The sequence below is a fragment of the Myotis daubentonii genome, chromosome 8 (genome assembly GCF_963259705.1).
Source record: "Myotis daubentonii chromosome 8, mMyoDau2.1, whole genome shotgun sequence".
Taxonomy (NCBI): domain Eukaryota; kingdom Metazoa; phylum Chordata; class Mammalia; order Chiroptera; family Vespertilionidae; genus Myotis; species Myotis daubentonii.
The window spans coordinates 83,579,700-83,593,812 of record NC_081847.1 but is presented as its reverse complement, the minus strand read 5'-3'; the positions used below and the strand labels follow the sequence as shown (position 1 = coordinate 83,593,812).

Sequence of the window (14,113 nt, the reverse complement as noted above, 5' to 3'; positions counted from 1 at the left end):
GGATTCCAAAGGGCTTGGTGCCACTGGCTCTGGTTGCGAATGATGATCTTTGTAATCAGATACCAGACCCCACTTTGTGTGGTGTGACTGGAAAACGACATGAATTAAAGCCAAGGTCATGGACATTTTTCGTGGCCCCAGGCTGACCTCTTCCTTGTTCTTAGTTGCAGATAACAGAATCCTTTTTAACTAATTCAAACAGAAAAGGATTTATCAAGGGTCCAACTGGTTCCAAAGACAGACACGAGACAGAGCTTCCAGAATTGCCTCCCCTAATTACACTGTGAAATGAGGCCACGGTGAAAGCTGCTGCCTCCGATAGAATCATGAAAGTGCTGCCACCACTACAGTTTCCAAGAGCCATGCCATCTCGGCCACATTCTGCACCAGCTTGTCATTCTTCTCCAATAACAGTCTTGTGCAAGTGCTTCTGAATGATTGAACTTCAACTTTATCCAGGACCTAGCTGCAAGGGAGTCTGGGAAATATAGTTCTTAGCTTTCCTGCCTCTGTAGTACAGAAGGTACAGAGATAACAAAAACAGTTCCCATGCTTACAGTTTGGAAGGGAAATGGATATATAAACAGACTATTTTAATACAGTGTTATTTGCTCTAATTAAAAGACAGTGTACAGAAGATGATGGAGGTAATGGCCAGGAAGCCTTCCCAGAAGTGGGTGCATTTAAAGTGGGTACTGAAGTATTAATATGAGTTTGCTGGGTGAGAACAACAGAGGAGGGAGTTCAAAAACATGAGGGAAACAGAGAGAAAAAAGTGAGTGTGATATGTTGGGGATCCCAAATACATAATTCTTATTAACTCTACTTCAATTCTTTTATGATACAAGAACAAGGAGCCAACTTATTTTATAAATAGGAGCCAATTTGTTGTATAAAATGTTTTCATATTTTGAAATAGAATTTTAAATTACTTAAATATATAATTACACTACTGTCAAATTAACTATTACTGTATTAAAATTATTAAGAACATATTCATGAATATATTTTTAAATTAACTATGAAATTATATTTATAAGTTATTTAAAAAATATTTTGTTCTAACATTTCATTTATTTATTTTTATTTTTTTATCTTTAAATTCTTTATTAGGTAAGGAATTACATATGTGTCTAACATTTTAAAATTCTTAAATATATAGTTATGCTTTAAAATTAACTGTCAAATTTGATTAAAATTAAAAAACACATATTTATAAACAGAATATGTTTTAAAGTATTAAATATGAAATTAAAAGTTGTTTAGCATACGAATATTTTTCAAAGACACCAACTTACTGGGTAAACTGATGTAGTATTTCTAAGGCAGCCGTACATAAGTGTGCACATGTAAGTTGGACACGTGAGAACACAAGCAATAATTGCCGACGGGTTTCTGGGAAATGCCCGAGGAATGCCTGTATTTTAAATCCTTGCTCATGGATTGCAGGGCCCGGGAGCAGCCCTGGGGCACCTCTCCCCCTTCTGATTCTCCAGGGCTCCCTACTGCGAGGTCAGTGACCCCACATTTAGAGTGGCTTGACCCTGCAGGCTTCTCTTCTGAGGAGCTGAGGCTGCCATGCGCCCAGCCTCCTGGCTTAATCTGCCCGGTCTCTTCTGCACCACCTCCAGACGGAGGCCATGAGGAGAGGGTCACCTGGCCTCGGCCCGGGAGGCCCCACCCTGCCTCCTTGGTCAAGCCCAGCAGTGAACCACTATGTTTTATCTTCAAGGGAACCTTCCCCATAACTCATCCCTCCCCACCCCCAGTCAGGTGATGCCCTTCCTTCCAGGGTGTGAGAAGGGGAGGCCTTAAAAGCATCCTTGGCAGTGCCCATGGGACACCAGGTGAGTGGACAGGAGCAGCCTTGAGGCTCGTGGTGCAGCTCTGCCACCTGCTATCCACACGACTCTGGGCAAGTGAGTTAAATCCTGGAGCCTGTTCTGATGCTTATGGCATCCCTTTCCTTGGGGGCTAGTTATAAAGATCAAAGTGGATGCCTCCTTGTCAAGTGCTGGGCCCAGCCCTGGGCCCGTGGTAAGGGCTCGGCAAGCATTGGCTGAAATTGGAGTTGTGATTCTGCATGAAGCTGCTGAAGGGACCCTGAGGTGGCTCTGACATGCCTGGAGCCAGCTGGTGTTGGAGGGGCTTGGGCCCCCCTGCAGTGGGATCTAGACCAAGCCTGGCCGTGCCCCACACTGACAGTGGGACCTGGAACTCCATCTGTTTAGCCTCAGTTTTCCCAGCTGCCGAATGGGGAGAAAGAAATGTCAGTCTCACCTAGTCACTGTGCGAGCATGAGAATCAAGTGAGCTAACGGAGATAGAAATGCTTGTACGGGGGGGAAAAGCGGTGGGTCTCAGCTGTGCTTGTGGCTGTCATTGTGTAACACTTTCCCAAGAGGAGCATGAGGGGGGCAGGAAAGGGCAGGGCTGGCTGAAGGCAGCCACCTTGCCGCCCGGCCCAGTGCTGCCTTCTTCAGTAACTGATCACAGGAAGAGCCAGAGCAAGTTCCCTTTCCAGCCACCAACTTGGAACCACTTGCTTCTGATTGTCATGATTTGCTGAAGTGGGGTCGTGCTCCCATAAATGCTTAGACTCAGTGATCGAGCCAGAGGCCCAGCAGTCCCAGGGCCTTCCACCAGCTCATCTGCTGGGTGGGACTGGTTTGCTCTATTTATTTGACAAGGACAGACACCGCCCCCCACCACCAACAAGGGTCCCTGAAAGTCAGGCGGCTTCTCTGCGTAGTAACCTCTGTCCCTGTTGGTCCCCAGGTACTTTGAATTTTACGAGGGCCCTCTAGAATATAACTCCACAAGATGCCTGGAGCTGAGGAACGAGATCTTGGAGGTGAAGGTGCTGTCCATGTGAGTGTGGCTGGGCTGGGCGGCGGGTGCATGTGCACGTGGGAGTGGGGCAGGGCCAGGGGGCAGGTGGGGATTTGGGCAGAAGGAAATACGGCAGGAACCTCGGTGGATCAGACAGAACAAGCATTAGGTCTACTTCCCAGGGCCCTGGCATCAGGAGAGCCCTGTGGGCCGCACGCAGGGATGATGGTGTTTTGTGGAAAAAGCCCAAGTTTGCTAGGTTACCTCTGTGGACTTGGCCTTTCAGTCCCGGCTCAGTTATCCGTCTCCGAGATTATCATCACCGGCTCCTCAGGTATAGAAATCGAACAGGGCCTGGGAGCGTCTTACCTGAAATGTAGTCCTGTGTGCGAGGGTTAAGCATCACCTTCGTGCTATGGTCTTTTAAACATTTTATATTCATTAAAATTTTACAGAAAGGTAAACATTGAAAAGTCCCCTGCCCACAGTCCCTTGCCCACAGCCCCCCAGTTCTCCTCAGAGCTAAGAGGCCACCCCTGTGTCTCCTGCATCCTCCCAGAAAGTCTATGCAAAACCCAGCATCTCCGTATAGGTATGTTTCACTCTTTCTTTCTTTTTTCTTATAAATGGCAAGAGACCTATGCTCTCTCCTCCTACTCAGCAATAGATCACCTGGCTCTGTTACAGCCTGTGTGAGAAAAGCATGTTACATGCTGAACATTTTAGCGAGTGTCTGTCCCTGCTTTCCCTCCCACGACTGCCATGAATTTGGTAAACCGTTCAGAGGACTGGGTGCTGTGTTCATCAGGACAGGTTTATGTTGATTTTAAAACAGTAATGTCTGGATATGGAAGAAGTGAAGTTTATGGAGGCAGGCAGTGCTGGGTGCTCAAGTGGGCTCATGGGCCCCGGATGCGATCCCTGCACTGCTGTCCACGGCCCACAGGCAGGGGCCACTGCTCCTTGAGCCCTTTGACATGGTCTCCGGGGAGCGTGGGTCATAGAAAGAACATGAGCCTTGGGTTCAGGCAGACCTGGGCTCCAAACCCGATGCTGGGCTTTACCAGCTCTGCCTCTTCATACAATGACTTAGCCTCTCTGAGACTTCTCTTGCCTATAAAAATGGGGATACTCTCACCCCGCTTTTAAGGGTTGCTATAAAGACTAGTTGACTTAACATACGTGAAAATAGTAACCCAGCAGTCCCCATACATACATAGTAGCACACACAGTAGGTGCTCAGCGTTCATTGCGGCTTCCCTTTCCTTCTCTCCCCTTTCCTTCCTCTCTGGAACCAGCAGCAGCAGCAATAGCTTTTCTGGGCTGTCATTCAGACTCCGAAAGCTTAGTAGCTGCAGGAAATGTCCAAGATAAGAGCAAATGTCCAGCTGGGATTAGCGGTGTCGCTCCTGGTCTCTGTACTAACCAAGGGGCTGTGTGCTCTCTCTAGAGAGGAACATGTGAGCAGCTCACCCTCCCGCCAGCCCACCCAGCCCTGGGCTGAGCACACACCGGGGTGCCTGCCCCCAGGAGCTCCCAGCCCAGCGGGGAAGCGGACAGTAATAACTGATTACCTTAGGGAGATGAGGGTGACAGGGAACTTGACCTGGGCTGGGGGGAGGGGTGGTCAGGCCAGGCTTCTCTGAGGAAGCGACGGTGTGAAGGGTGTTTGGAGTTAACTCGGCCAAGAGGATTCCTGACCGAGGGAACAGTTTGTGCAAAGGCCCGGTGCCAGGAAGGAGCCTGCTGTGTCCCAGGCTGTGCAGGGTCAGGGCAGCTTGAATGCCAGCAGGAGAGGGGGAAACAGAAGCAATGCTGCTAGAGGGGCAGGCAGGGGCCGGACCTTGTGGGGCGGGATTTAGTTTTATCATCAAAGGGCACTGGCAAGGGTTTGAGGCAGGTGGGGGGTATGATGTGATTGGTGTTTGATACATTCCACCGAGGAGTGGGGATTTAGTGGCAAAGATGGGTGCCCTGACCCCAGTTAGGACCCCCATCCATAAGCTCATAAGCAGAGAGAGAGCCTTTATGTTTTCCCCAAATTCAGAGACTGCAGGCCCGTCAGTGCCGCACTGTGCAAACCCAGGGCCCTTGTGGAGAGCGCTCTGTACCGTTACAAAGGGCAAATCACCCATGTTTTAAATTATGAAAAACAGGCAGTTTCTCCACGGTTACTTCAAGGTCTGCACAGGACAACCTGAGGGACCCCTATATTCAGCTTCCCTCTGCGCTGCTTCCCATTTCTCCACCCGTATATTGTGTATATGTTGGTGTTTGTCCCTGTACTGGCCTGTTGGGCTCCCATCACAAGGGACCACAGCTGGGGCTTAAACACCAGAGCTTTCTTTTCTCGAAGTTCTGTGGGCTGGAGGCAGATCGAGGTGTCAGGAGGGCTGGGTCTCTCTGTGGCTTCGAGACGGCTGCCTTCCCTGTCTCCACATGGTCGTCCTTCTGTGTGCCTTTGTCCTAATTTCCTCTAATGAGGACACCAGTCACAGTGGATTAGGGCTCACCCTAGTGATGCTATTTTAACTTAACCACCTCTTCAAAGACTCTATCCCAGAAAGATGGTCACATTCTGAGATGTTGGGGGTTAGGGCTTCAACATATGCATTTTGGGGGAGACACTACTCAGCTCATAGTACTCCCTATCACACCTTCCATTTAGGGACTAAATTAGGAATTCCCGGGCCCTTTGTTTCAAGCCCGAATCACAAATGTTGTGGGGTGCGATGGGGAGCCTCTTATTTCCCAATGATTTGTGCCCACCCTGTCCCTTGTCGTGTTGGTGGCATTTGGTCCTCTGCACGGTTGGTGTTAGTTCTCACCTCTGCCTCTGGGCCCCTGAACTGAACATCTATCCCAGCTGGTGCCCTCTGGGCCTTGCAGCACCCTGGGTCTCCATGGCAGCTGCCCTCCTGTGGTCCCCAGGCCCTGGGAGTGGGCACTGGAGGTCTGAGAGGTAAGGAGAGGCTGGGGCTATTCATGGGGCATCAGCATGGCAGGCTGTTGGGGAACCGTGAGCCTCATGCCTCCTTTTCTGAGTCCTCAAGCTGGGGGTCAATGGGCCCTCTGGGGCTGAAATCTGAGAGCCCAGAGCCCGGCCTCCGATCTGAGTGGTTCTGACCACCTGGGCACCTGCGTGCTTTGCTCCAGCCCAGAGCTGTGGCCCTGCTTGTGGTGGAGACTGTGAGTCATTGGGAAAAGGTTAAGTTCTCATCTATGACCTGAGGGGCTTGGGTGGATGCGCTCCAAGGCCCTTCAGCGCATGATGTCAGCTGGAGTTCTGGCTGAGGAGATGGGACCTGTGTGATTCATCTGGGGAGATTCTCATCCAACATTGCTCCTCTCCGTGGTGAAAGTCAGTGAGCTGGAAAAGTCCACCCAGACAAGCCTCACTCCTGACAATATCAGATTGTGAGAAATTGCACTATGACGATTTGTTATGAAAATGCATTGTCCCTATATTGTAAAAATATTGACGTTGAATTTAGTGATTCTAGAGCCTCTTTATTTTTAAACTAGAGGCCTGATGCACGAAATTCGTGCAAGAGTAGGCCTTCCTACCCCTGGCTGCTGGCACTGGCTTCCCTCTGGCACCCAGGACCCAGGCTTCCCTCATAGCCCCAGCTTTATCTGGAAGGTCATCTGGGAGGACATCTGGTCTAATTAGCATATTATGCTTTTATTATTATAGATCAGCTGCTGCCTGTGCTCACACCCAGATGATCTCACCCACTGGCCGCCCTCTCCTGCCTCCACTTCCCCATCTTTCTGGGGTGGAGCCCTCAATGAGACAGGAGAGGGGATGGGGCCGGGGATGGCAGGGTTCTCCAGGCCTCTTTGAGTCCTGGAGCCTGGCCCTGCATGGGCTCAGGATGTGTTTGTTAAGTGAATGAATGGATGGAAAAGTGAATGCGACCAGAGTGAAAACGAGGTGGTCATGAAAGAAAAGGGGGGGGGGGGAAGGAAAATGAGATGACCATTATCATCTCATTATTATTGCCATCTCTAGCATATGGCTAGAAACATCAAGTAGAATACGAAAGTTTATAATAATAAAAAGTGACAGTCCCCTGCCCCACACCTACCCTCACCCCTGCTGCTTCCAACTCTTGGCTGTTTCTGCAGTACCTGCTCCCATACCTCTCAGTGGCACGTGCACGCTGCTGTCTCCTGACTTGCCCTGTTTGCAGAGTGTCCCCTCCCGTCCTGCCTCAGCGATGGGTGAGGATTCAGCTCTCTTAGCCCACACCCAGCCCCGCCCCACTTTCCTGGGTGAGGACTATTGCTATTTGTAGTTCTTCTATCTATAGATTGCCCAATAACCTGTTTCTTTTTCTACTAAATATTGGCAGTATCTCTTGATCCAGTACTTTGTGATATGAGGCTGTTAAAGTTACCCCTGCTTTTTAGTTCCAGCCTCTGGCTTCGATCATCCATGAGTTTACCTTTAAAATGTCAAGGCTGCTAACATGTACATTCTATGTGTAACCATAGCAGCCTGTTGCAGGCTTTTCTCTATAGGTTGATTCTAAAATTTGAAGATCAGATAATGGTGATTCTATCTTTTTGTACATTTCTCTCCCTCCCCTTTTTTTTTCTGAAGCTTCTAGTCATCTTTTCCCCCTTGAACTCTCCTGTCTCTATTATGCCCTATTTCTCCCACCCCCGACCCTCCTTTCTCCATCAACTAGGCATTCCCCTAGGTTTCCCTTCATCCTCCTGCCTCACCCCAGACAGGCTGCGTCCTGATAGGCCACACATCTTCTCCCCAGAGCTTCCTTCTCTGCCTGCTTAGGTCGGATTCACCTGAGAACCCATAGCTGCTTCTTTCTTGGTTTACTCCTCATTTTGCCGCTACCCCCTCTTAAAGCAAAGTCCCCAGAAGGATGGGTGGGAGTCCTTCTGTGTCTAAATGCCTTAATTCTTCCCTTATACTTGGTCGCTGGTTTGGTGGGGTTGGTATTTTAGGTGGAAGTCGTTTCCCCCCAGAATGCTGCTGAAGAGCTTCTGTCATCTGCTTGCACCCAGGGCCACACGCGCACGACACTGGTTCCTTTGGAGGTGACCTGCCTTTTCAGATCACGACGTTCAGAAACGTCCTGATGGTGTGCCCGGGATGCGCACCACGGGGACCTCTTCATCTGGGGCTCATGTCCAAACCCTTGAGCGTTCTCTTAGAGCTCTTTGTATTTGCTCTTCTTCATTTTTCTGTTTCCTCTTTTTAGTGCATCTAAGAGTTGAATACTGGCTTTTCTCGATAGCTCCTCTAGCGCTCGTATAGTTTAATCTCATCTCTTGCTATCTCCCTGTCCTTTGCTTCTGCTTTCTGAGAAAAAAAAAAAAAGTTCTTGAGTTTATCTTCTATCTCATCTAGTGCACTTTCCCCCTCAGGAGCTCTGACTTTGTTCTCAGAGTGGCCTGTTCTTATTTTCAGGGCCTCGTGCCTTCTTGAACTGCTCTGGGGACACTGAGGAGAATATCTTGGAGTTCTGTTTCATGCCTCCAACAGTTCTCTCTGTGGTCATATTTTTTTAAAACCAGTATTTTTATTTATTTATTTTTGTGTGTAGGCACAAATAGTGATTAATAGGAAATAGTTTAATTAGGCTTATATTATGAAGAAAAATAATGAAAACAAAAAAGAAAAAGAAAAATGATGCCCATAATTATAACATACCAAAAAATCAAATATTTTCTCTTTTAAAATGTGTTTTTCAATTACAGTTGACATACAGTATTATATTAGTTCCAGGTATATGGCATAGTGATCAGACATTAACGTACGTTATGAATTGATCACCCCAATAAGTCTAGTACCCCTCGGACATAATTATGACACCCATATGACACCTTGGATGGTTATTACAGTGTTACTGACTATATTCCCTAAGCTGTCCTTTACGTCCCTCTGACTATTTTAATAACTGGCCAATTTGTACTTCTTAATCCCTCTCACCTTTTCACCCATCCTCTCAACCCCCTTCCCATCTGGGGACCACCAGTTTGTTCTCTGAATCTATACATTTGTTTCTGTTTTGTTTGTTCATTTTTTAAAATTCCACGTATAAGTGAAATCATATGGTATCTGTCTTTTCCTGTCTGACTCATTTCATTTAGCATAATACCCTCTAGGTCCATTTGTTGTCACAAATGGTAAGATTTCATTCTTTTTATGGCTGAGTACTACCCCATTGTATATATGTTCTGCATCTTCTTTATGCATTTGTCTATGGATGGGCACTTGGGCTGCTCCATATCTTGGCTGTTGTAAATGATGCTGTAATGAACATAGGGCTGCACATATATTTTCAAATTAATGTTATGAATTTCTTCAAAATGAATTCTCTGTGGTCATTTTATCTGATGGTTTATCTTGGATTATCTCCTCAGGTTGACCAGGTGGCCCTTGGTTATCTATTCCTATTTGAACAATACAAAGCTGATAGGGTCTCTGAGGCTGAGAGCAGCTTTCATGGAGGGTAGGTGTTCAAGATTGCTGCTGGCCCTTTTGCTGTTAGAACATCCAGATCTTTTCACTGGGAGTGATAATTTTTTTTTAAAAGCCGGAACTGACAGTCTGATTCATCCCCTCTTCCCTCCTCTGCTTGACATTAAATATCTGGCCGCTGTGGGGGTGGGCTTGATTGTTCCGGATGTGGACTCACAACCAATCCTCATTTTAACGTCATGTCCCTGCCCCACCCTCTACCCCCTTTAAAATTTTCTGTGCAAATCGGCTCTATCCATGGGCTATGCCCTTCCTCCTTATGTCACCCCTTCTCCTTCCACACACTTGTTGAAATCTCTCTTCCACTGAGACCTTCCACCCACTCCCATCATTCTATTCACCTGGTAGCTTATACCTTTTTTATTCTTCTGGAATATGGTATCTTGGGAGAAAGGAAATAAGGGCCTGGGATCAACCCTTCATCTTAAAGATGATCTGTGCTTCTATAAAGCAATTTACAAAATATTTTTACAAATATTATCTCTTTGGATCTTTCTGACAACCTTCGAGATGGGCAGGACAGAGGTTATTGTATCCATCGTACAGATAAAGCAGCTGAGTCTCAGAGGGATTAAATGACTTATCCGAGGTCACATTGCAAGTTGGGGATGGAGCCAGGATTCAAGGCTGGGTGTTCAGGCCCCAACCGTGGTCCATGTATGATGAGGGCATTGGAGGCTCAGAGAATGGGGCTCAGACGATGGTAACAGTCGAACTTGGGAGCCTGACCTGCAGTGTTGCCACGGCTGTGTTTCTGGGAGGCGTTGGCAGTAGAGGGGGCTGCTCTGGGGCCTGGGTTGCAGGAAGTGGGGGAGGGAAGCAGTGTGTGAGCCAGGGTGCCGCTGTGCAATGACACTTCTCCTCTGGTGTCACGGGAGCTTGAGAGAGGAGAGCTGCTGTGGAGGTTTGGGAAAGCCAGAGGAAGGGTCAGGATGGGAGGGGGCTCCTTCCAGCTCTTTAAAGCTGCCAAGCAGGTGTGTGAACTGGGCCTGAGACCCATGTGCCCCTCTGCTTCCCAAATTCATGGACTTTGTTGCTATCCCGACTTCTCCTGAAACCCTCCCCCACCTTCATGTGTCCCATGTAGGTGAGGCTTGCCCTGTTTGGGAACAACTACACCCCCCTGCCGTTAAACACGGAAATAGCTCTGTTGAATGAACCTGTCATATTTTATTTTTGTAATCTTACAGTTGAATATTTGCCTTTTTTTTTTTTAAAATCATGGACCCCTTTGGGAAGCTGATGAAAGCTTCCAATTCTCCCCAAGATGTGTACCCGGTGGACAAATGTGAGATTGTCACTATGATTCAGGGGGCTCATGGGTTCCCGTGAGCCCTTCAGGGGACCCCTGGGTAAGAGCCACACTGACAGTAGTTTTCTGCTAACACCCAGCTCCTGGAGCTGGCCACCTCCCCACTCTTGAGCAAACCAGAATGACCTTACAGGGCTGCTCTTGGTACCATGCCCAAGCCATCCGGCTTCTGAACGGCCACCGCCAGGTGACCCCAGACAGCGGCAGGGTGCAGGCGCAGGGAGGGGACTGCGGTGGGCAGGAGATCATGGTCCATGCAGCATTTCTCCGTGTTCCTGAGAAACTCCAGTCTGCTGCAGTGCTCAGTGGGAAGACGGTCCCATGATGTAATGCTTTCCGCTGGTTTCAGTCAAAGCACGCATCCCACCGGATTTAGACGTTCCCTTCCCAGAGAGCATGTTAGGCACTACAGCCGAGATGTTCAAAACCCGACGAGCACAAAGAAAGCCTTGCAGATGGGTGTTCAGGTGAAAGGGACATGCCCCAGGTTTCTCACCTCTTCTTATGTGTCATCTGGAAACTGTGAGCAGGGCACACCCTGTGCTGAGCCCTACTGTGTGCTAACACAGTGTGAGGGATGCACAGACATTCCTTTGCCCTCTATAGGTAGATGTTCCTGGGGCATCCAGGCAGGTCCTGGGGGGTGGGCATGTGAGGAAGAATGCTTTAAAATGTAGCCTGGCCTATCGCTTCTCGGCCTTTTGGCTAAGATCAAGTGTAAAATGTAGCCTGGCCTTTTAAAAATCAGATATGATAAGACACCCAGGCACAGAAATGACATCGTGAAAGAAGGTCTGATACTCCCAGAGCCGGGAGGCACAGCTCGCCATGCAGGGCCACCCGGGGAAGCGGAAGAGGTGAGGGGAAACCTGGGTGAGAGCCTTCATGTGGTTCTCACAGGGAGGAATGGCGAGGGGGGGTGGACAGGTTTAGGACTGGCCAGTTTGAATGCTCTCTATGGGCTCTGCGGCATAGGGACTGCCCCTAGTGGCCTGAGACCTGGCCCTGGCATGATTAGGGCGGTGAGCCAGTGGTTGGGTTGATAAAGGAGGTGGTTGCAGGTATGGGCTGTGGATTGGTCGGTGTGATATGAAAGGTGTGCTTGCAGGAGATTGCCTGCCATCTCTAGGAATTAGCAAGGCCCCAGGGCCAGAGCAGCAAGAATTCAGAACGGAGACGATCCAGTTAATACAAAGGACCAGCCAGGATTTGGCAGAGCGGGGAGCAGGAGGGGGCATGTTTGGGAATGACGACACTCTGCCAGCCTGGCCCTTCATGGACTCTTCTGTCCTCCACTCCCCAAGGGTGAAGCAGTCGGAGCTGTTCGACAGGTGGAGGAGCCTGCAGATGTGCAAATGGGCGATGAACATCTCCGAAGCCAACCAGTTCAAGTACCTATGACTCGTCTGTCCTGCCCCGGGGTTCTCTTCCTGCCTCCTCTGCACATCCTCCCGGTCCTGCAAGGCCCAGCCCCGGGGCATCTCCTTGGAGCTGGTCCTGACAGGGCTCTGGAGTCTGGGCAGCGGGGGGCGGGGGGAGGGGGAGGTGGAGGGTTCTGACTCAGCACGCAGGCTTAGGCGGCACCTGCTGGGTGCTGTCCTCCATTCTCACCCTGCAGCATCCCTGCAAGGTCAGCGGTGTCGTCTCCAGTAAAGCCGAAGTTCACTGAGTATACTCACCCTACTCTCTCCCCCCCCCCCACCCCTACCCTGCACACACACACCTCATTGTACCAGATTCCTGCGAACCTGAATTGAGAATCTTATTATTGTTCCATGAGCTTCTAATAAGAGCAAAGGGAAATGATGACTGGCCTTGAAGGTTTTTCCTTTTAAAGCATGGCCTGACCTGATGTCATCCCCACTTCCCACACCGGAAACCACCCCCCACTCCCATCCCAGAAGGGTCTCAGTTACCCCAGAGTCTCTCCTCCACAAGCCGCTGGCTGATCCCTGCCAAAGGGCCCTATGCCTCTCTCTGTTTTCCTCCTGCCACAGGCCCTGGCATGAAAGCACACCTTTCATATCACACCGACCAATCCACAGCCCATACCTGCAACCACCTCCTTTATCAACCCAACCACTGGCTCACCGCCCTAATCATGCCACTGAGGTGAAGCGATTTTCAGGTCTCTAGCAGGCCTGTGTGTTAAGGCACAGTAAGCACCATCCACGGCCCCACCCTGTTTCCCTTCTCACCTCCAGCCCAGCATCCTCTCCTCCGAGCTCTTGAGTTCTTATAGCTCAGTGGTCGCCAACCTTTTGGACCTCATGGACCACTGGTTGGGGACCGCTGTTATAGCCTATCCTGAACGCTTGAGTGTTGCTGTAGGTGATTTTCTCACGGCTCTCTAACCAAAATTTACAGATCATAAGCTCCCAGAGCTTAAAGTTTTCCAGCCTTTGAGAGCCGCCTACTGTAGAAGTAGAACGTGAACTTGAGCCAAGTACAGGAAGAAGGGGGGAGGTCCAAGGTCTGGCTTTATGTGCTGCCCAATCCACCCTTAGAAAAAGATTACTGTGGGGACTGGGCAGGCAGATAACCCCTCAGGGTGGGTGCGGCTCGAGAGCCCTGAGGGAGTGGCCAGGTCAGGGAGATGCACAAGGATGCTGTCCAGGCTGAGTGGACAGAAGCCTCATCAGTGGGATTCACAATATAAAGAAATAATAATAATAATAATAATAATAATAATAATAATAATAATAAAGCACCAGGAAGATACTGTGGCAGGAGGAAAACAGAGGCGTAGGGCCCTTTGGCAGGGATCAGCCAGCGGCTTGTGGGGGAGAGACTCTGGGGTAACTGAGACCCTTCTGGGATGGGAGTGGGGGGTGGTTTCCGGTGTGGGAAGTGGGGGTGACATCAGGTCAGGCCATGCTTTAAAAGGAAAAACCTTCAAGGCCAGTCATCGTTTCCCTTTGCTCTTATTAGAAGCTCATGGAACAATAATAAGATTCTCAATTCAGGTTCGCAGGAATCTGGTACAATGAAGTGTGTGTGTGCAGGGTAGGGGTGTGTGGGGGGGAGAGTAGGGTGAGTATACTAGAAGACAGGCATGAGCATTCTAGCTACAGAAAAGGAATCCTGTAGCGGAGGCCTTCCCTCACCCTACTGCTTACAAAGTAAACACACTGGCATTCTGGTCTACATATCAGGCACTTGTGAGTTTGGTGAGTGTGAGTTAGTCTCCTGCAATGGGGTACTCTCCAGTGGACTGATAAGATCGAGTTTCCGGACCAACAAAGATCAACAGCCCAGATGCTGGTTTGTCATGCTGACCCATGGCCCCTGCCTGGCCAGGCCTCTGGCCTTCCCTTGGGGAAGCCTCAGTCACATTCTGAAACCCAACCCTCCACAGGAAAGAATGCTCTCCACAGCCAGGAGCCCGCTGAACTCCCCAGTGAAGTCCCTGCAAGAATAAAGTCATAACAAGTATTTGTATAACCTTCCTGGCTT

The 14,113-nt window shown here is 49.4% G+C and overlaps 1 protein-coding gene across 4 annotated transcripts in view; it reads left to right on the top strand.

Moving 5' to 3' along the window:
- Positions 1 to 14,113, top strand: part of ST8SIA5 (ST8 alpha-N-acetyl-neuraminide alpha-2,8-sialyltransferase 5) — a 43,147-nt gene that overhangs the window by 19,711 nt on the left and 9,323 nt on the right. For 2 of the 4 annotated variants that reach the window (XM_059707223.1, XM_059707225.1), the window contains 2 exons: positions 2,778 to 2,870; positions 11,962 to 12,048. In XM_059707223.1, the coding sequence (XP_059563206.1) occupies positions 2,778 to 2,870; positions 11,962 to 12,048 (180 nt within the window). The remainder of the gene's footprint in view (positions 1 to 2,777; positions 2,871 to 11,961; positions 12,049 to 14,113) is intronic. The other 2 variants (XM_059707224.1, XM_059707226.1) reach the window with 1 other exon arrangement.